Genomic DNA, 20,073 nt, shown 5'->3' on the forward strand with positions numbered 1-20,073 from the left:
TGATAACCTCTGAATCTCCACCAAGTGTCTTCATTACTTTATTTCTACTAACATCTCTGGCTCCCCCCCCCCCCTTGTCTATCTGTGATGCAAAATGGACATACAGTGGTGCCTCGCAAGACGAAAAGAATCCGTTCTGCGATTCTCTTCGTCTAGCGGTTTTTTCGTCTTGCGAAGCAAGCCCATTGACGGATTAGCGGATTAGCGCTATTAGGGGCTTTTAGCGGCTTATCTGCTGATCGGATCAGCTGATTAGCGGCTTAGAAAAAGGGGAGGGGGAAACCAGCAGGAACTCGCAAGACATTGTCGTCTTGCGAAGCAAGCCCATAGGAAATTTGTTTTGCGAAGCACCTCCAAAACGGAAAACTCTTTCGTCTAGCGAGTTTTCCGTCTTGCGAGGCATTCGTCTTGCGGGGCACCACTGTACTTGGAATATTGCTGTTCTCTACTGAAAAGCTGAATCTTTTAATTTGTTTCATGTTTGAAGGAGGTGGGGGGGTGAAGTTATACCAGACACAATTACAACTGCTCAAAAAGAAATGAGATGCTTGAAAAGAAGTGGGAGAGCATCCCTCCCCATTTCAAGAACCCGGTGCATTAGATATTAGTTTAAAGGCCTGCCACTCACTTTGAAGTAAGGAATTTTGATGACAGGACTTTGGAATATAAAACAGCCCAATTACAGGGTTGGGAATTTTAAAACCAAGAAATTAATCCTACAAAGATACACATGTTTTTTAAAAAACGTTATTCTACTGTGAGTAAATTGTACACATATATAACTGCAGAAGTAAGCCAACCATTCTAGGCCTGCAAATTTAAATACATTGTGTGTGTGTGTGTGTGAAGTCCTAGGTGCCACTCCTAAGCAGCAGTGTGGTGGAGCAATACCACTTATATCACAGCAAAGGTCATTGATGTCAACTCTTGGTGCAATAGTTTGTGTGCCAAATAAATGAGTTTTTGTGAGAGAGACAGAAAAACACACACTAATTAGGTTGAAACAATGCATAGCTAACTCTTAAGCTAACACATTTATTCTGGAAAATCCCAGAATTATTTTAGTGCGACCAATCAAAATAGTACGCAAACTCTGAAGTGAGCAAACTTTTTATAAGGCTGGATGTTTTGTAAATGGGGCGGGGAAGCTGCCTTGATTCCGAAGCCAAATTGGCCGCATTGATCAAAAGTTCATTTTTGCCATATAGTCTTAGAAGTGTGTTGCCATCATGAAATGAAAAACACAGGTGCTACAGCACTTAGCACTGCCCCTACATTTATGGAAGAGGAAACAAAATTCATTGAGGAAGTGGGTTCAAGGCTGGACTCAACACCATTTAGTTAGAATTACAATGGCAATCAGAGAACATGTGCATTGCACTTTTGAGAATATAAATGTTTGGACTGCTCCTGGGTTGAAACCACAGAGAGACGAGTTGCCCACATTTCTGTATGAGCGCTCCATCCTAGGCAGTTTTCCACAATGCAATTCAGACATTTGCTGGAGATACTTCACATACAGAAGAAATGAGGTCTGTTTTAGCTTTCTTACTATTCTGTGGCCAACACGTCCACCCCCCTGCCCAGAGGCATGCAAAAATAGCCACTGAAATACACTGGCTCCTTCCAGAGGAGGGCATCACATTTCTGAATGGCCATTGAAACCAGAGATGAGCTGCTTACATCACTGTCGCGAATGGGTCGGTTGCACCTTGGGAGTTGGAGACACCCACGTACGTACCTGGGAGTAAGATACATCGACTTCAATAGGTCTCACTTCGAAATCAGGCATGCTTGCAGTCGCAGCCAAATTAGCCCCACTGAAACAGCTCCATCAGATTTTCAGCAAGACTGCTTACGGATGGCTTAAGTCATAAAAAAACGGGAAAAACCCTCTTTTCAGCTGCAGGGTCACTTCTAAAATTCCCAGGAGCCTCAGGATCTAAGACTAATAGTACCAGTGGCTGAACCAGAGGAGGAAGTTTTACGCCTTTAAAAAGCCCCCACCCCGAGGAAAGCTTGCGGGATGAGGCAACTTCCGAGCGCAGCTTTCAACTAACCGAAGTGAAGCCTGCCGGGATCCGGAGCGGGATCAGAGTTCGGCGCCGGTTTGCTTCCGAAGCTGTTTCTCCGCTGCCGCCCGGCAAAACCGTTCTGCCGAGTGGATGCCCCGGGCTTGAACCTACTGGGTCGCAGCAGCTGAAGTTGCCCGTCCTTGCTGGGAAGATCCGGTTGTTACTTGTGGAAAGCCCGGGAGCCATCGCGCTTTTCTCGCGGGGGGAGGAAGTTGCCTGAAGCTGCAGCATCCAGCCTTTTCTTCCCTTTTCCTTATTTTACAATGGGCAGCCCCGAAGCGACGGGCGAGATTCCAGGTGGGTGTAAAAATGCTCGGAAATGCTGCTGTTCGATTAGCGTCGCTTCGAGAGGTCTCTTTCCCTCTCCCCGCGCTCTCTATCTCCAAATCCCCGGGCGGGATTGAATCCTAATAGCGAGTTGTCCGACTACACACTTACTCAGAAATGTATCCCTCTGGTTTTAGAGTTTACTCACAAGTAAGGGTGGTAGGGTCGCAGCTCACATGCAATTAGCTATGCTTTACCAGTCTTTTGCTATACTACACTCCAAACAAGGTAATCAAAACAAAAATAACAAGGTAAATTGGCTATAATCCCAACAATTAATCCGTGTTTTTTAAAATTGTGGAGTTATAAACAATGACGGGGCAGTTTTATTCTGGTAAATATACGTTGCTAGAGAGTTAATTACTTTTTGCCAGGCTTCCTTTCAACATCTCATTAATTTGACTTTCTGCCTTTTTACCTAACTGTATACAGTTACATGGGAGTAAGTCCCATTTGACTCATTGGGGTTTACCTCTGAGTAGACATACATAGCACTAGGCTGTTACTTTCCCCCACCTGAGCCAACTCCTTCCCCAAGTTTTATTCCCCAAGAAGTGAATAAAAGGGGGTGGTCTTAAGTTTTGAGTGTGTAAAGATAGCTGAATAGTAGAAATGGCATGAGTCTCCCTGGAAAAATGATTAAATCACAGTAGGACATACCCACTGACACTGCAATTGCATGTGGGCTTATCTTACATTAGAACATGAAGGTAACAAGGTACAGCTATTTTAGACCCCTGTACTGCTAGCCTGCACATGTTGCTTATTTCATTGTACTATTAGACTTAGGTGTGGTCCTTTCTCAATGGAACTCAGCGTGGTTCTTTCATACATTATCCACACAACCAAACCGGAAAGGTGGGTTATGGAATAAAGCAGTGTGTGTGGCTATTCAAAGGTCAAACCTAGGTTTTGTCTCTTCATTTCTCCCCACTCTCAAATATCAATCTGCTTTCTGCAGTAGCATTGTAGAAATGGTCTTTTGAATAGAATAGTTTACTAATTTGGACAAAATGCATGTATAGAAATGCATTCTCCTTTCCTATGCCAAACTTAAAGCTAGTACCTCAAGGATAATCTCCAGCTCACTATGTTTGTTAAGAAATATCTCTATGACTTGAGTTTCAAAAGCTCTTAGCAAATTAGCATGTGGATCTTTCTCCGGCTAGAACCAAAATACAACCTAATATGTACTTTACAACTTAATAAGTTTCTTATTTCTACCCCTTTAGCGCAAGTTTATTTAGAATGTTGGCCCAGATTACTGGACTCTGAGGGTGCAAGTGGATCAAAGGGAATTGCATTGGACTCTTTAAAAATCTGAACTTGTTTATATTTCTAATTTAACCTGTGAAAACCGTACATGTATTGTTTCTACTTTTAAAGTCATATACTATCTTGCTTTTTACGTTCTAAGAAATATATTGTTTTCCTTCTAAGACAATGACATACCACAGGTGGCAACTGAAGAATCCCGAAGGCTCTCTAAAGAACAGATATTTATACTGGTAGCTACAGCATCTATCAACTTCAGTTCAATGATTTGCTACTCAATCCTCGGACCTTTTTTCCCAAGAGAGGTAAATGGATATACAACCTGGCAATCCAGTGCTTACATCATTACAACTTTTTAAATGAAGACTTTGATAGACTTGCTTGATGACACTTTGTCCAGCAACATGTCTAACAAAAGTCTCGTTTCCCATTGTCTTTTAAAAATCGGGTTTTTCCTTGCAATTTCCCATTGAACTGCAAATAAGGAAAAATGAGGGAGGAAACACTATATAAATAGAATCATAAAAAGCAAGGCTGGAATACAAGGATGGTTGGAAGGAAGAGTAGGTTAGAGAGGAAAGTGAGCTGTGGTGTTTGATGTAAAGAACTCCCAACATATAAACTGCAAAATGTTGCTGGTGAATCCAATTTCTCTACCCATAATTTTTAAAAATCTTCTATTTGGGAAGTGTCTGAAGACACTTTTTGCCATTTGTTCTCATGGATAATACTTGAAGGGTTGTGAACTCTCTAGGCCAAGGCTGGGGATCTTGTGGCCCTCCCAATGTTGTCATCTGAGTTCCTGACCATTGGCCGTGCTCTCTGGGGCTGATGTGAGTTGGGAGTCCAACAGCTTCCAGAGGCCTGCAGATATCCCATCCTTGCTCTGCTAGACCTCTTCCCAGAGACCAGTCCCAACAACAACTTTCTACGGTGGTAGGAAATATTTTGATTTCTACTTTTCGTGTAGGTGCATTCATACACCCCTGTGTATAAAATGCAGTGTGGGAAGCAGCTTTGAACCCATGCCATATAAGCAGATATGGGGCATGTGGTGTGGTGGTTTATTTTCTTTCCATGACTAGGTGCAGGGCACATTCTCTTCTTCAGAAAATAAAACACCTTGGCTAAGTGCCTGGTAGATTGCAGGTCTGTTACAAAGTTCTGTTCATGTGAATTTTGCTTTCTCCCCCCCCCCCCAATTCATTTGGTGCAGAGATTCATAGATCCACAACCACAGGGTTGTTCAGCAGCAAGCCAGCTGTTCTGCTACAGTGTTTCCTTGGACTTCCTTGTCAATACTAAGGGAGACTTGAGAGACTTCTGAATTGGAATTCCAATGTCCATCAGCAACGTTTTGTAACAATTAAGCCATTTTAACTTCCGGTATTTCTGGCTTGATGTAGATTTTTTTTGTTCCAAGTCATTGTGTTTAAAGGAAACCTTTTCTAAAAAAAAGTTTTAAAAATACATTGAATTTTGCATAGCTCACTATTTGTATATTACACTTTACAACACATTTAAAGCGGGGGTTTTTTGAATCTGTGTAAGCTGAGTCCTCTTTTTTTCTTGTTTAAGGCAGAAAAGAAAGGTGCTAGTAACACTGTAGTTGGACTCATTTTTGGATGCTTTGCATTATTCAACTTCTTGACTTCTTTGATCATGGGAAAGTATGTAAGTATGTTTGACAATTTCCATAATGTAAGCTTCAAATATCGTCAGAAGAGCAATGTAATTTTCATTTGGCTATCTTAAACTCCTGCCTGTGTATATCCTTACTAAGGTGTTCTAACACATCTAGAAAATCTCAAGCTTCCTAAATGAATTGCCATAAATTAAAGGAAAGGGTTTTCCATGCTTATGGAGTCGTTACTTTGAATACCTTTCAGTCTGTCCTGTACCCTTTGCAAACAGGTAGACTCATTTGAAAGATCCTCTCAGCAGATCCCATAATGTGATGAGACAGGAGGTCTGTAAAATTCATACCACCCAATGAATCCAGGTCACTATAGCCTAATACCCATTATCCTGAATTGTACAGACAATGAAGAGACATGTGGCTTGAAGCAATGTGCTCCCATTGAGCTTCATCCACCATCTGCTATACCAGTGCTTAGAGGTGGTGATGGACTTAATGCAGGACAATAAATGGAAAGTGGATCCTAAGACGACACAGGTGTTATGTGTGGTGAGATTTTGAGTGCAAGAGGTATAACGGCAACCTGTTCTGGGCAGGGTTGTAGTTACCTGGACAGAATAGATCTATACCTTGGGAGGATCCAACATGGTCACTGGAGGCTCAGGTAGCCTTGGTGGCTAGGAGTGCCTTTTTCCAGCTGTGGCAGGTTCACCCCCTTGTGACCCTCTCTTGGACAGATGACTTGACCTTTATATTTGGACTACTGCAGTGGATTTATTAGCTAATGGTGGTGCTGTGGTGCAGCATGGAAAGTAGCAGCAGCAAAGAGTGTTGTAACAGTTAATTGCACCTGTTGCTGTTGTGAAAGTAGGTTAATTCACTTATCCATTTAGAATATTTTTAGGTGTGATAATGAGCTGGATGTAAATCTGTAGAGTGGGCAGACGTTAAGCTCACAGATTTTTAATTTTGTTTCCATAAAAAACTGAAGGAAGAACAATAAATTTGAGTACTAAAACTTCTATAAAACTTGCAGAAGCGCTATAACTTTATTGTTCTGTAATTTGCAGCTTGTACAGATTGGTGCAAAGTTTATGTTTGTTGCTGGAATGTTCATCTCAGGAGTTGCCACAATTATCTTTGGGTGAGTGTGTGTTGGGATTATGATGCATCTTAAAAAAATAAAAATAAAAATTATTAAAAATACTTTATACGAGACTTCAACTCAGTAAGCTAGGGCCTGAGCCATTGCTGTTCTTCTGGACCTCATATTTGGCAGGATATAGCATCTGTTAATATTATTGGAACTGCATTTTTAAATTTTCCATGCTTTAAGAAATATAAATATATACATCGTTTGTATGATCCAAAAGATTACTTAAATGCTTTGCCCAAAGCAGCTCCTAACCTTACATGCAAAAGGACACAGGCTCAAGATGTGGATATGGATTCTGCTTCACTCCAAAGTACATTTCCCTTTGAAATCCCGAAAAAGTGGAAATGTAAATTGGTTAGGGGTCCGTTCGTTGATGCTTGATGTCTTGTCCAAAGCACCTCCCAACTTATGAACCTTTGCTTAATTGCAGTGCTTTTCTCAGATATCTTTTATGCATTCACTGCAGACAGCAACTTTGCCAGGCAGATTTGACCCAATATTTGCCATAAGGTGCAGCCTGTGCTACTTACACAAGAGGGCCTTGCCAACATGTCTATTATACGAGAGCACTGTACTAGATGTGTTTATGCATAAGAGGCCTAGGCCTAGAAGCTGCATTAACTTTGCTTTTGATTTTAGGATGTTGGACAGAGCACCCGATGGGCCAATATTCATAGGGTTGTGTTTTGCAGTTCGAGCCATGGATGCGATTGGCTTTGCCGCAGCCATAACAGCCTCGTTTTCTATTCTAGCAAAGGCTTTCCCCAACAACATTGCTACAGTTATGGTATGTATGAAGCCAGGAGCTGATTTTGAGTAATCACGGTTAATATGTAATGTGGCATGATACTGCTTTCAGTGTGCATTCTCTGCAGGGTTCTAGGCAGGAGTTTTTTCCATCCCTGTCTGAAGAGACAAAAGGGGGGAGGGGTTGAACCTGTGACCTTTTGGCTGTGAAGCAGAAGTTCTAACACTTCAGATGCTCTTGGGACCTGTTGAGGCTAGGAGACCTGCATCACACAAATACCATCTTGGGTGTCGTCTCAATACACTGAAATTAACTTGGGAAAGTTTCATTTGGTAAGGGATGTTAAGATTGTGATGTTTTAATTTTGCATGACCATCACAAGTAACTAAACTACAAAGGCAGGTCTGTGTTGTTGCTTTAAGAGCTGACCTTTTAGCTGAATGCTGATAGCACCAAACCAGAAAAAAACATGACTAGATGATAGTATATAATAGCTTTCACTACACCATGTGAGCTTAGCTTTAGTATCCTTGGACCAATATTGTTGTTCTCTCCACCCCCTTTTACTTTAAGAAAACAAGCTTGTGCTTTACCATTGTGGCATTGGGCATTGTGGCATTTTTAAAAAAAAGAGATTAAAGGTTTATATATACTCAAACGCTCTATAAGCCAAGGGGTAAAAAAGTTAATGCATTCATAGAAGCAAAACTTAGAACTTCATTGATGCTAATGAAATTTGTACTTCTCACTAATTCTGTCCTGCTGCACCAACTAGGCCACCTGATCTGATGCTATTGTTTTCCTTCCTTTCTTTTTTTAAGGGCAGCCTTGAAATTTTTACTGGACTGGGACTAGTTCTGGGCCCGCCTCTCGGTGGCTTTTTGTATCAGTCTTTTGGCTATGAAGTCCCTTTCATTGTACTTGGGTGCCTAGTGCTGATCCTGGTGCCACTGAATATGTTCCTCTTACCAAAATATGGTAAGTGGTGTCTTTATTGCCTTTTGGTTCGAACTGGGTTGGAACTTCCCTATTCTCCACTGTGAAGATAGTCTCATGGAGCCTGTTTTTCCATACATTAATGTAGGAAACTTTCCTCTCACCTGTGGTAATACTGGTGACGGTAATAGCTGTGCCCAATCTACAGAGCCCTTGTATTATAAAATAATAACAAAAACAAGAATATACCATTCTTCATCAAAACATCACAGTATAAAACACAAAATACATAACATAATAGCAAATAACCCCCCCCCCAAAAAAAAAAACATGCATACTCAGGAGGGTTTTTCCAGTCTATCCTGAATGCTAGCTTTGCTTTATTTTCCCTACCAAAGGACAGGACTGGAAAGCGTATTAAAAAGTCCCTTTGGGTGTTGCAGGTAGTGGTTTCTGTGTGTTTCTGTGATACTTTTGAAGTGCCTTAAAGCTGGAGATGAAATTGATGCAGGTTTTTGTAGCATTTTGAAAGCCTGAGAAACCTGTTTGGCCCAAGTCAAGATACTGGCACTTTTGTTTTCAATTCTTTTCCTAATGATCCCAATTGTGGAATTTGCCCTTTTTACTGCAGTCGTACATTAGCTCTGTTTTCATTGAACTAGCCATCACAACCCCAAGATATATGTATGAAATTAGGATATTTTTTTCCCCCAATGTGCCCCAGTATGCTCTTGTTTGCATTGAGCCAGCATTCTAATGTTATTTCCCCTAGGGCGAAGAGATCCTTTTGGAGCTCTTTGCTATTCCAATAAGTTGGTGTCATCAATGAACTTGGCTGTCACAGTATTCACTTCCTTCCTCTACATCATTTATGAGCAATATAAAAAATAGTGGTGCCTACTAGTATTGATGAGGTGGGTGTGGAGGGGTGGGTGGGAAGCACTGTTCACTCTTTATTGCAAGAACTTTCCACTCCATTTATTCCTACTTTCTGCTTCCTGGTCTCTAATCAGTTAGGGATCCATAAGACAATCTCTGTGCTTTTCCCATGACTGCTAACTTTGCTCAGGAGTCTTGTTTTGCTTTGTCTTCCTCTGTTTTCCCAGTGTCAACTTTAAAAATTGTATGCTGCTTTGGGGTAGGACCCTATCCCATTCTGTAACATGTCATTCACACCGAGTGTGATTAAAATAAATAACCTGCCCAAAATGTCACTCTTTGTCTTGTTACAGATTCCACTCCTAGCAAAGATTCATTCTGGAAGCTTGTTGTTCTTCCAAAAGTTATTTTCCTCTGTTTAACTATGTTCACACTGAGTGGATGCTTGAGCTTTCTGGATCCTACCATGTCACTATTTGTCTTGAAAAAGGTAAGTGCAATTGGGGGAAAAGCCTTTCATACAAATGCTTTATCTAAAATTATCAAAATCAACTAAAATTGTATAAGATTGTCAATTTTGCAACAGTCCTGGTGGGAATTCCATAAGGGTCAGTCGCAAGAGGTGTCCTAATGGCAGTTGCTGTCTTGTAGCTTTAAGACCAGATGAAGTAGGGGAGTGGGAAATGCAGTGCTGCAGGTAGAGCTCAGCCAGGTGAGCAGATGACAAGCTCTTCCTCTCTATAACTGCAACGTGGAGCCAAGTTAATTGAGTTAGTGGACATTCCTAGCATTCATAATGCTAAAGCCTAAGTGAAATAAACACAAATGCAATTTTCTGCTGCATCCTTGGCAGATAGTAAAGGTAAAGGTACCCCTGCCCATACGGGCCAGTCTTGCCAGACTCTAGGGTTGTGCGCTCATCTCACTCTAGAGGCCGGGAGCCAGCGCTGTCCGCAGACACTTCTGGGTCACGTGGCCAGCGTGACGAAGCTGTTCTGGCGAGCCAGCGTAGCACACAGAAACGCCGTTTACCTTCCCGCTAGTAAGCGGTCCCTATTTATCTACTTGCACCCGGAGGTGCTTTCGAACTGCTAGGTTGGCAGGCGCTGGGACCGAACGACGGGAGTGCACCCCGCCGCGGGGATTCGAACCACCGACCATGCGATCGGCAAGTCCTAGGCGCTGAGGTTTTACCCACAGCGCCACCCGCGTCCCCCCTTGGCAGATAACAATCCTTAATAATTTTTGTTTGGTTTTATTTTTGTTTTTAAAGTACTAGGTTTAAAATAAATAAATCTGTTACTCATAACAAAGTTGTGCTTTGTGTTCCAGTATAATTTGTTTGATTTCAGACATAAGGAATATCTGAACAGTGTACAGAAATAAAATGTGAAACATCATGCCAATGATAAAAGAGTCTTAAAACTAAAGAACAAGATTCTTTAAATGCAGAGATTAAATAGGCTAATCTTGGAGAAAACTAAAAGTATCCAGCAAAAACTGAAAACATTAAAATGTTGGGGCTTGTTTCACTTCTAAATAAGAGCCCATTTCTCTAACAGTGAACTTTTTCATTTTGTCTAATTTTGTTGAGGCTAGAGATGGGAAGGCCTGGGGAAAAACTGGGGGAGGGGGGGATGCAGATTTCTGCCTGTTCCCCCCATTCCCCCCCAAACAGTTTTTTTTTAAAAAGTTGCAAGTTTTTCTTTTTAAAAATGCAGAAATGTTGCCTTTTCATTTTTATGTTTGTTTGTGTGTGTGTATAAATTGCATAAGAATATGTTGCTTGTAAATGTAACTTTGCCCTGCTGCAACAATGAACTTTACTGAGGGTCAGATGCTATTTTTATGAGATATCAAAAAATCTGCTTTCTTTTTCTAGTTCAAATTGCCTGCTGGTTATGTGGGATTGGTCTTCTTGGGGCTAGCACTCTCCTATTCCTTATCTTCACCATTGCTTGGTTTTCTCAGTGATAAATTCCCGGTGAGTTCAAAATCCTGCTGTGATTCTACATTATAGAGTGATTAAAGTTCAGTAGGCTTCATAACTAGAAATTCCTGTTCTGAAGTCAAAACACAACCAATCCCACAGGCCTCACTGTGGGCAGAAACAGTGGTGCCTGGCACCCATTTCAGCCAAGCCATATCCCACTGCCCATTATGTAAGATTTTGGTGGTGGTTCTAGGCCCTGGAATCTCTGCAAAATGAAGGTGCCCCCTTTAGACAAATGAACAGGGAAAACTTTAAATTAATGTGTAAAAGCTGCAGTGACAACAGAAAGCTGGAAACCAACCGGTTTTGAAATGGCTCCATCAATCCCAAAGACTATCTCAAAGTATGAGGCTGGATGCTGGTTTTGTTTGTTCATCACAGCCTGTCCTGAATGTCACTGTTCTGCCTTAGAAAATATGAAGTGACACTTATAAAGTACATAATTTTTCCTCCTGTCAGTTGAATTAATTCAAATGTAGTTATTTTGACAAAATTCAAGTCGTTCACTTCTCTGTTTCTTGCAGTACTTAAGGAAGTGGCTAATGATTTTTGGAGGTATACTGACAGCGTTATGCTACTTTATGTTAGGACCAGCTCCCATCTTGCACATCGAAAGGTAATGCACACTTGAAGAATGTGTCTCTGGCAGTCTGCCCATGTTCTGAAGCTTTCAAACTTACTCAGAAATCAGTAAGCAGGGCAGTGTATTTTCTGCCCTCAAATATTCATATTTTGTATCCAAAAGCTGTTGAATTCTAATATCACATATGTGGTCCCCTTATGACCTTATTCAGCCTGTACACAGCCTGCTGTTTATTCCGCCAAGAAAAGAGTGTGTACTATTGAGCTTTTGGTATTCCTTCCCCCTTACTTTTAACCTGAAATGTTTAGAAGCATGCACCCCCTTTTTTGAAAGAAAAATGAAGACATTTACTTCCATCTCATTTGTGCCTAAGGAGCTTGGGAGATAGTGTAAATCCCAGCAGTTAATGCCACGGGTTCAAGCTTGGCCTTCCCAATTCATGCCCAGAGTGCCCTGACAAACAATATTTTCTCATTCTGTGGGAGGTAAATTTGAGGTCCTTTCCTTAAGCTAGTTATGGAGGTGACATAGCAGCATTTTGTATGCTCTTAGGCAAGTCGTCATGCCACACATCGCCTCTCAACTCAACTCCTCATGGCAAACATAATCTCTGAACTTCAGTTCAGAGAAGTTCAGAGATTATGAAGGGTTTGTATGTTCAGCACAGTCCAAAAATCATGACAATTAGCCTAGAACGTCAGGTGCCTGCCTGTGACTAACAAGATCACAATTTCATTATAGGAATTTTGTATTCTACATTATTGGTTAAAATTTTGGCTTTTAATCTTTTTTTTATTTTATATAAAGCAACTTAGCAAAAGTCATTAACACACATTGTTGCTAGAATATATTATTACTAATACTACAATCGGGGGGAGGGGCTCCTATAAAATAAATGTTGTTACCAATGCTAAAAAAAATGTTAATATATGAATCAAAGGTATAATGAAGTGTGTGTTGCTTATTATTTATTTATTATATTTATCTATCTCCAGTGCCTTCCTCCAAATGAGGAATGTTGCATCATTTCCTCAACTTATTTTAGGATTTTGATTTCCCTCCTCCAGCAAACTCTGGCTCTTTGTTCTAATGTTGGTCCTGATGGGTTTTTCCCTTGGAATGAGCGGTATCCCGATATTCCCTGAAATGCTCAATCATGCATAGTAAGTTATCGTCTCTCCATACACTTTGGGGAAAAAATGTTACTCTTTGGCAGCTCATTGCAAGCGAATTGGAATATGGCTCCCTTGTTCTGTAGTGAATTCCTTTGATGATTATAGGTCTGTGCCAGGATACTTTATATTGAGAGGCAGAGAGACTGTTCCTCCAAGATGTTGTTGGACTCCCAGCCAATATGACCCAAAGTTCAGAGATGATGGGAGTTGCATCCCGGTAACATCCAAATGACCACAGGTTCCTCCACCCTATTTCATATGCAAAGCTAAGACAACATATGGATTAAGATGATGGCAGTGCCTTTATTTTTTAGAAGAACGGCCTCTCTCCCTGAGCTAATGAACCCTTTCCCCTGTGCGAGTACCACTGGAGTACCAGTGTGGTACCTCACGCTTGCCACAACCAAGTCTCACTACAGAATGAGATGTGGTTTCATGTACAAAGAGAAGAATTTGAAGAGACAGTATTCCATTCCTTTATTCTCCCTGCAGGAAAGATTGCAGCTGCCTTTGAAAGTCAAGGCAGGTCTGTTTTGGATGCTGCTACTTTGTGATTCTATGACTTGTCTTCCAAACTGCAGACCTCCAAAACTTGCATTTCAAAATGAAAAGTTGGTACCTTTGGAAATGATCTGTTTGTTCGCCTTTTGTCCTGCAGTGAGAACGGCTTTGAGGAAGGATTAAGCTTGTTAGGCCTGGTATCTGGACTCTTCAGTGCAGTATGGTCACTTGGGTATGTAGAAGGTCATGGATGGCCTATCATTTGCACTCCTATGTCCTCCTCTCTTCTCTCTGTGTTGATACTTACAGTGCCAAAGCAACACTGCTTACTCACAGGAGGAGAGGTCTCATAGGTGTGGGGGTGGGGGGGGTGAGTACAAAACATGAGTTTACGTGGGTTACATAAATAAGAGTTCCATTGGAGAAAACCCCAAAAGTATTCATTGTGTAAGAATGTGAGTGCTGTGTGCAGGGCCGGATTTAGGTTTGATGAGGCCCCAAGCTACCGAAGGTAATGGGGCCCTTTATATGTCCACCTGTCCTTTGTCAACAACAAATTGTCACTGGTTTTTGTGTTGAATATATGCTAAATATGCCCATTACTTGCACAAAACACTGTTGCTGTGTGTAGGTTTTATTTTATTTTATTTGTTTTTTATCTTCTATTTTGGAAATGTACATCCAGTCTCCCCCCCCCTTTAAATGTTTTGGGGGCCCCAAGAGAGTGTGGCCCTAAGCCATAGCTTGTTTAGCTTCTACGTAAATCCAGCACTGGCTGTGTATATTGACAATGGGGAAGAAACTAGAGGGGAAATCAAACAAGTTTTAAAAAGGCCATTTCAGACTCTTAGCACACATTTCTAAGCCTCTGTTCAAATAATTCAAAAGACCTTTTTGTTTCTAGAAATAGCTACTGGACTTGATCCAACTGACCACGAGCACAGCTCAGAACTCAGAACTGTTTTGACCAAGGGGAGGGGCAGAAGGGGGGCATGCCCAGGTCACCCATTCTTATAGTTGTTTGATTTGTGGGGTGCATGCCCAGGTCACCCATTCTTATAGTTGTTTGACTAGTGGGGTGCCACAGGGTTCTGTCTTGGGCCCGGTCTTATTCAACATCTTTATCAACGACTTGGATGATGGACTCAAGGGCATCCTGATCAAATTTGCAGATGACACCAAACTGGGAGGGGTGGCTAACACCCCAGAGGACAGGATCACACTTCAAAACGACCTTGACAGATTAGAGAACTGGGCCAAAACAAACAAGATGAACTTTAACAGGGAGAAATGTGAAGTATTGCACTTGGGCAAAAAAATGAGAGGCACAAATACAAGATGGGTGACACCTGGCTTGAGAGCAGTACATGTGAAAAGGATCTAGGAGTCTTGGTTGACCACAAACTTGACATGAGCCAACAGTGTGACGCGGTAGCTAAAAAAGCCAATGCAATTCTGGGCTGCATCAATAGGAGTATAGCATCTAGATCAAGGGAAGTAATAGTGCCACTGTATTCTGCTCTGGTCAGACCTCACCTGGAGTACTGTGTCCAGTTCTGGGCACCACAGTTCAAGAAGGACACTGACAAACTGGAACGTATCCAGAGGAGGGCAACCAAAATGGTCAAAGGTCTGGAAACGATGCCTTATGAGGAACGGCTAAGGGAGCTGGGCATGTTTAGCCTGGAGAAGAGGAGGTTAAGGGGTGATATGATAGCCATATTCAAATATATAAAAGGATGTCATATAGAGGAGGGAGAAAGGTTGTTTTCTGCTGCTCCAGAGAAGCGGACACGGAGCAATGGATCCAAACTACAAGAAAGAAGATTCCACCTAAACATTAGGAAGAACTTCCTGACAGTAAGAGCTGTTCGACAGTGGAATTTGCTGCCAAGGAGTGTGGTGGAGTCTCCTACTTTGGAGGTCTTTAAGCAGAGGCTTGACAACCATATGTCAGGAGTGCTGTGATGGTGTTTCCTGCTTGGCAGGGGGTTGGACTCGATGGCCCTTGTGGTCTCTTCCAACTCTATGATTCTATGATTAGGGGCACGCCCTGTTATGCCCTTTGGGGACTGGGTTGAGCCCATGCATTTCTAGACTCTGGCGGCATTAGGTGTTCTAGGACACACCCACAACCTAAATTTAAAGCGCAAAGCTTTCCCACCCCAAAGAATCCTGGGAAACAGTAGTTTGTTAAGGGTGTTGGGAATTATAGCTCTATAAGAGGGAAACAGCAGCTCTGAGGATTATTTGGGAGAAGCCATAGCTATTCGATTGGTAAAAATGTGCTTTAAATATACCAAAATTGTGTAAACCTTTTGGAAAAAGTGTATTTCTGAGGTTTGATGACTCATAACACCACTTTTTTGGGAGTAATACCATAAAATTATTCAATGGAAAGATAATTTAATGAACAATGTTTTGCAACAAAGTTTGTTCAGTTTTCTGTATTCTATCAAACGAAAAAGGAAGCACAACTTGCTTAGGTTGATATGCAGTAGCTTTTCCTCATTTGAATGTAGCCAATGAGCATGAGTGTTTAGAGAGCCAATTGGGTGTTATGAGCCATCGAACCTCAGAAATATACTTTTTCCAAAAGGTTTCCACAATTTTGGCCACTAGTGTGTGGTGTGGATGTGAACCTAGGTAAAATAATTTATCTGGATCCAGAGGTAATTGGTGACGTGGAGCAGAAGATAAGGGCGGGAAGGGTACAAGTTCAGAAGTCTTGAAAAATTTATTGGAAATCTAGGTTTCAATCCATGATAAGTTAATTGCACTTTGTGAAAAGTTACTCTTGACTAAGTGAAGTCCCATTGAGAACTAAGTGTGACTAATGTAATAATAGTTTATAAACTCAACACGTTTTAAGCTGTCAACATGTTTTTTAGGGGCACTAACTATGCAAACCAGTCTTTTATAATGTCTTGGGCTAGCCACACCTTTCTGGTCTCTTGTCTTGCAGAGCATAGTAGGCAGCAGCTGCTCTGGCAGGGGGCAGAATTACCCGGGATCCTTCTAGTGGCCCATACTGGGGGGAAGGGATGTTTTCGTTTAGCTTTTCTTAAGAAGTAGGCAAATTCTTCAAAGCACCTTGAATCATAACCCAGGATGCAAAGTCTGTGCAAGCTGCATTGGTCATTATTTCTCAGATTTACGTTAAATGTGTGCTTCGCTTCCTTCTCCTAGGTCTTTTGTAGGTCCAACATTAGGTGGATTTCTAAACGACAAGCTGGGTTTTGAATGGGCTGCAGCCATACAGGGTGGATTTGCGCTGATAAGTGTATGTAAACCAGTGTTTTCTTGATATGAGCTTTTATTACGTTTGTCTCTGAAAGTGTGGCACATTGCAAATATACTATTTGTTTTCTCTTCAGGGATTAGCTCTTGCAATATATTATATCTACGAGGCCTTGCACAGAAGAAGGTATTGTGACTCCTTTTTTTTATTTTAAAAAATGAATTAAAGGGGGAAATGACTATTTTCATTTAAACTTACCAAGAACCATTTGAGCAAATTGTTAAGTCTTTCCTGCTTTACTTCTGGATTATTCAGCTCGCTTTAAACTAAAAATTATTTATTTATACTTATAGCCCACCTTTCCCCCCAAGAAGCTCAAGGGAGCATACAAAGCCCCTTCCCATTTTATCTTTACAACAACTCTGTGAGGGTAGGTTGGGCTGAGAGAGAGCACTGCTGCCCCAGAGTTGCCCAGGGAGCTTCAGGGCTGAGTGGGGAGAGTATTTTTAACAGGAAAAAGAGAACCAGCAGTAGAAATACACAATAAGTCAGAAGCCAGTCTACAAATGATTTCAAAGGCCTGGGTGAATTTAAAAAAAGTCACCCTCCCTATGAAGAAGGAACCGAGCGAGCCTCTGTGAGGAGACTATTCTACAACTGGGATACCCCCCTCACTGCTATGTTTTCTATCATAATACAGCTGCTGGGGGTGGGGGAAGCTGATCAGGATAGGGGCCATGGCATAATCCTGATGAAATCTGTTATATACTGAAGTTCTCACCTTGGGCCAGCAGGGGGATACTGTAGATAGTTATGCAAATGAAGGATCGAAAGTGACGTTCAGTGATTGGATAGTTTTAGAAAGCTGTTACAATAACGTGGTACTGGAGCTCTATATAAGCAGGCTGACTGAGCCCTTCAGTTCAGTTCTGCCCTGGCCTGTGAATAAACAAGAGCTGTTTGAAGAATCGCTGTGTCGTCTGATATGTTCACCCACAACTTAACAAAATCTTTCATCTAAAGCTGCTATTTCCCACAGGAGGGAAGTTCCCAACAGCAACTTCAAGGCAGCTTCAGGGAGAGAAATTTTTTCCTGGGACTGAGGCATTGGCTGGTTTAGCTCTGGCACTTAGCCATATTAGCCATGGCAACTTGTTTTGATTCCCCCCACATTCAAGTCCAAATATTGCTGTGTCGTGGTGGTGAGTGAAACCGTGTGTGTCGTCACAGCCACTAAGACAAAATCATGGTTCGCAAAAGAAAGAGGAAGGGGAAATGTGAAACCTCACTGAAGCAACACAAATCCATTTGCAGCTCTATAGCCTTCTTCCCTTTTAATAGGCAATTTTTTGTGGGCATTTTTAAAATTTAATTTGCCTTTCTGTTTTAATATTGCTGTGGATGCTGAGAACATTTCGAACCTTGTCTTTCTTCTTTTGCGCAGATCCCGTCCCCAAAACCTTCCAGGCACAGAGGAAGAAAGGGCTCGTCTTCTGCCAAGTGCAACGTAGCTGGAAGCCTTCCTTTCTGCCAATTTAAAGCTACTTTTGTACGGATAATTTAGGAGCTTGATACACAGGCAAGAAGCAAGCAAGCAACTGAAGGTGGCCACCTTTGCCTCATGCCTCATGGTGGGCTGTAGGTTCTTGACATTGGTACTGTGGCATTCTGTTTCTAGAGGGAATGCCTGTCTTTTTGGGCAGTCATGTGATAGACCTCTTTGGGCTGGTTCTACGTGAGAGCAGCAAGGTTGTCTGGCAGACAAAAGTACTTTGCACAATGTGAAAATAATATATTCCACTATGTGAAATATATTCCGTAATGCTCTACTTTTGTACTCTAATATCACCGATGGTCAGCACTCAATAAACTTAGTTTCTTCGAAAGTGTGTGAAATGTTCTAGGGCATTTTGCTATTATTTTTTTAAAAGATTAATATTCTTAGAAACTTTTAAAGGTATATTGTGACCTAAAACTTTCGTTTGCCTGCTAATTTAAAATAAAGAACACTAAACGCTGTTTTATGTGTACTTTTTTCTGAATGTGGAAAATTACTGATTGTCTGAGAACTTGATTCGTATCCAGCAAAATCGTCCCATTGATGCAAAACCTTTTGCTTGTGCAACTGAACTTCCATTCCCTTTTCTCTTTCTCCACACACCCCAGTTTTCTACTGTTGTGGTGGCTCACTGTAGCCCCCCTGAGCGCATTGGTGGGGGAATTTAGAGAGAGGGGAAAGGAAGGGGAAGTCAAATTGTACAAGTGGAAGCCCTTGTACAAACAGGCCAGTGTCCTTAGATCATCATGCCCCAGCGGCTTGTATTGCATGCACCGTCTAACCCCAGAGAATGGTTTTGCATTCCAGTGTGTGTGCTCAGCTCCAGTAAATGTTGACTTTTCCATTACCTTCAAAAAAAGAGACAGGCACATTCCTTTTGCAAGGTGTAGAGCTGCCCTCTTCATTTGAAAAACATTGCTTCCTGCTTTGTTAATTATAATAATTTAATAATAATTTATTATTTATACCCTGCCCATCTGGCGGGGTTTCACTTGCCACTCTGGATGGCTTGCAACAAAAAGATTTAGAATACATTAAAACTACATTAAAACATTATTCATTGCATTTATATCCCACCTTTTCCTCCAAGGAGCTCAAGGTGGTGTATGTGGTTCTCCACCTCCTCATTTAATCCCTTCAAGAACCCTGTGAGGTAAGTTAGGTTGAGAGAACATGACTGGCCCAAGACCAACCAGTGAGCTTCTAAGGCTCACTGGGGATTTGAACCTGGTCTCCAAGTTTCTAGTCTGACACTGCTTCCAGCAGACATTATATAAGAAAGAGGTCTTGGAGGAAATATGCATGTGGGTACCTTGCAAATAAAAATCTAATTCAATGTAGCCATAAAGTTGTCTGGCTTCTGTTGAAGGTAGATCTATGACTCCTGTTAGCAGGCAGAATTGCCATTCTACAAGCGGATGGTGGGGCTCTGCCAAGATGCCATTAAGTTTTGAGTTTCCCTAAATATATTAGTTCTCTATTTAATAAGATGTTGTTGAAACTCGTCGGAACATAAGACGATGCTTTCTGCTGAGACACACACCACTGGTCCCTTAAGGGATTATGCACACACGGGATTTTCAGTGGCTCGGCAAGATGTTTCCAATTCCCAACTGTTAGCACTAGCAGCAACCAAACAGATGTTCCTACCTAAACGTAGCCTGCTGAAATGAAAGCGAAGCAAGGGAGGATTTCTGTGCAAAAGGACAGACTGCAGCTCTGCTCTTGTCTTGAAAAGTTCCTTGGCTCCGAACGTATTCAGAGGCACACTGGGTGTTTGTTCAAAAGCACTTTTGAACTGTTTAAGAATGTGTACAAAGCTAGACAAAAAATGCCCCATAAAAACAAAGGGTGGGATTCAACTAAATGAGTCTCGTCAGCAGAAGCCCTTCACAAGAACTGGCACAATGGGGCTTCTAACCTTTCCTCCCTCCTGCATGCCACCTTAAATTGCCTTGGCGGAAGGGGTCAGGAAACAGCATTGGGG

At 41.7% G+C, this 20,073-nt stretch overlaps 1 protein-coding gene across 3 annotated transcripts; it reads left to right on the forward strand.

Annotated features, from left to right (window-relative positions):
• Positions 1 to 841: 841 nt before the first annotated feature.
• Positions 842 to 18,547, forward strand: SLC18B1 (solute carrier family 18 member B1). 3 transcript variants are annotated; one of them, XM_082215970.1, is made up of 14 exons: positions 844 to 2,372; positions 3,843 to 3,982; positions 5,256 to 5,351; positions 6,387 to 6,460; positions 7,112 to 7,259; positions 8,042 to 8,198; positions 9,389 to 9,525; positions 10,918 to 11,019; positions 11,553 to 11,644; positions 12,679 to 12,774; positions 13,445 to 13,519; positions 16,477 to 16,570; positions 16,665 to 16,714; positions 17,973 to 18,547. In XM_082215970.1, exons 1-14 carry the CDS (start codon positions 2,339 to 2,341, stop codon positions 18,037 to 18,039), a joined length of 1,362 nt encoding a protein of 453 aa, XP_082072096.1. In that variant the 5' UTR covers positions 844 to 2,338; the 3' UTR covers positions 18,040 to 18,547. The 3 variants fall into 3 exon arrangements, with proteins under 3 accessions (XP_082072098.1, XP_082072096.1, XP_082072097.1); XM_082215972.1 differs by lacking the exon at positions 16,665 to 16,714 and having other exon boundaries at positions 842 to 2,372; XM_082215971.1 differs by lacking the exon at positions 844 to 2,372 and having other exon boundaries at positions 3,856 to 3,982; positions 5,260 to 5,351.
• The last annotated feature ends 1,526 nt before the right edge of the window (positions 18,548 to 20,073 follow it).

Source organism: Podarcis vaucheri, assembly GCF_965113315.1.
Source record: "Podarcis vaucheri genome assembly, chromosome: 3".
NCBI lineage: Eukaryota > Metazoa > Chordata > Lepidosauria > Squamata > Lacertidae > Podarcis > Podarcis vaucheri.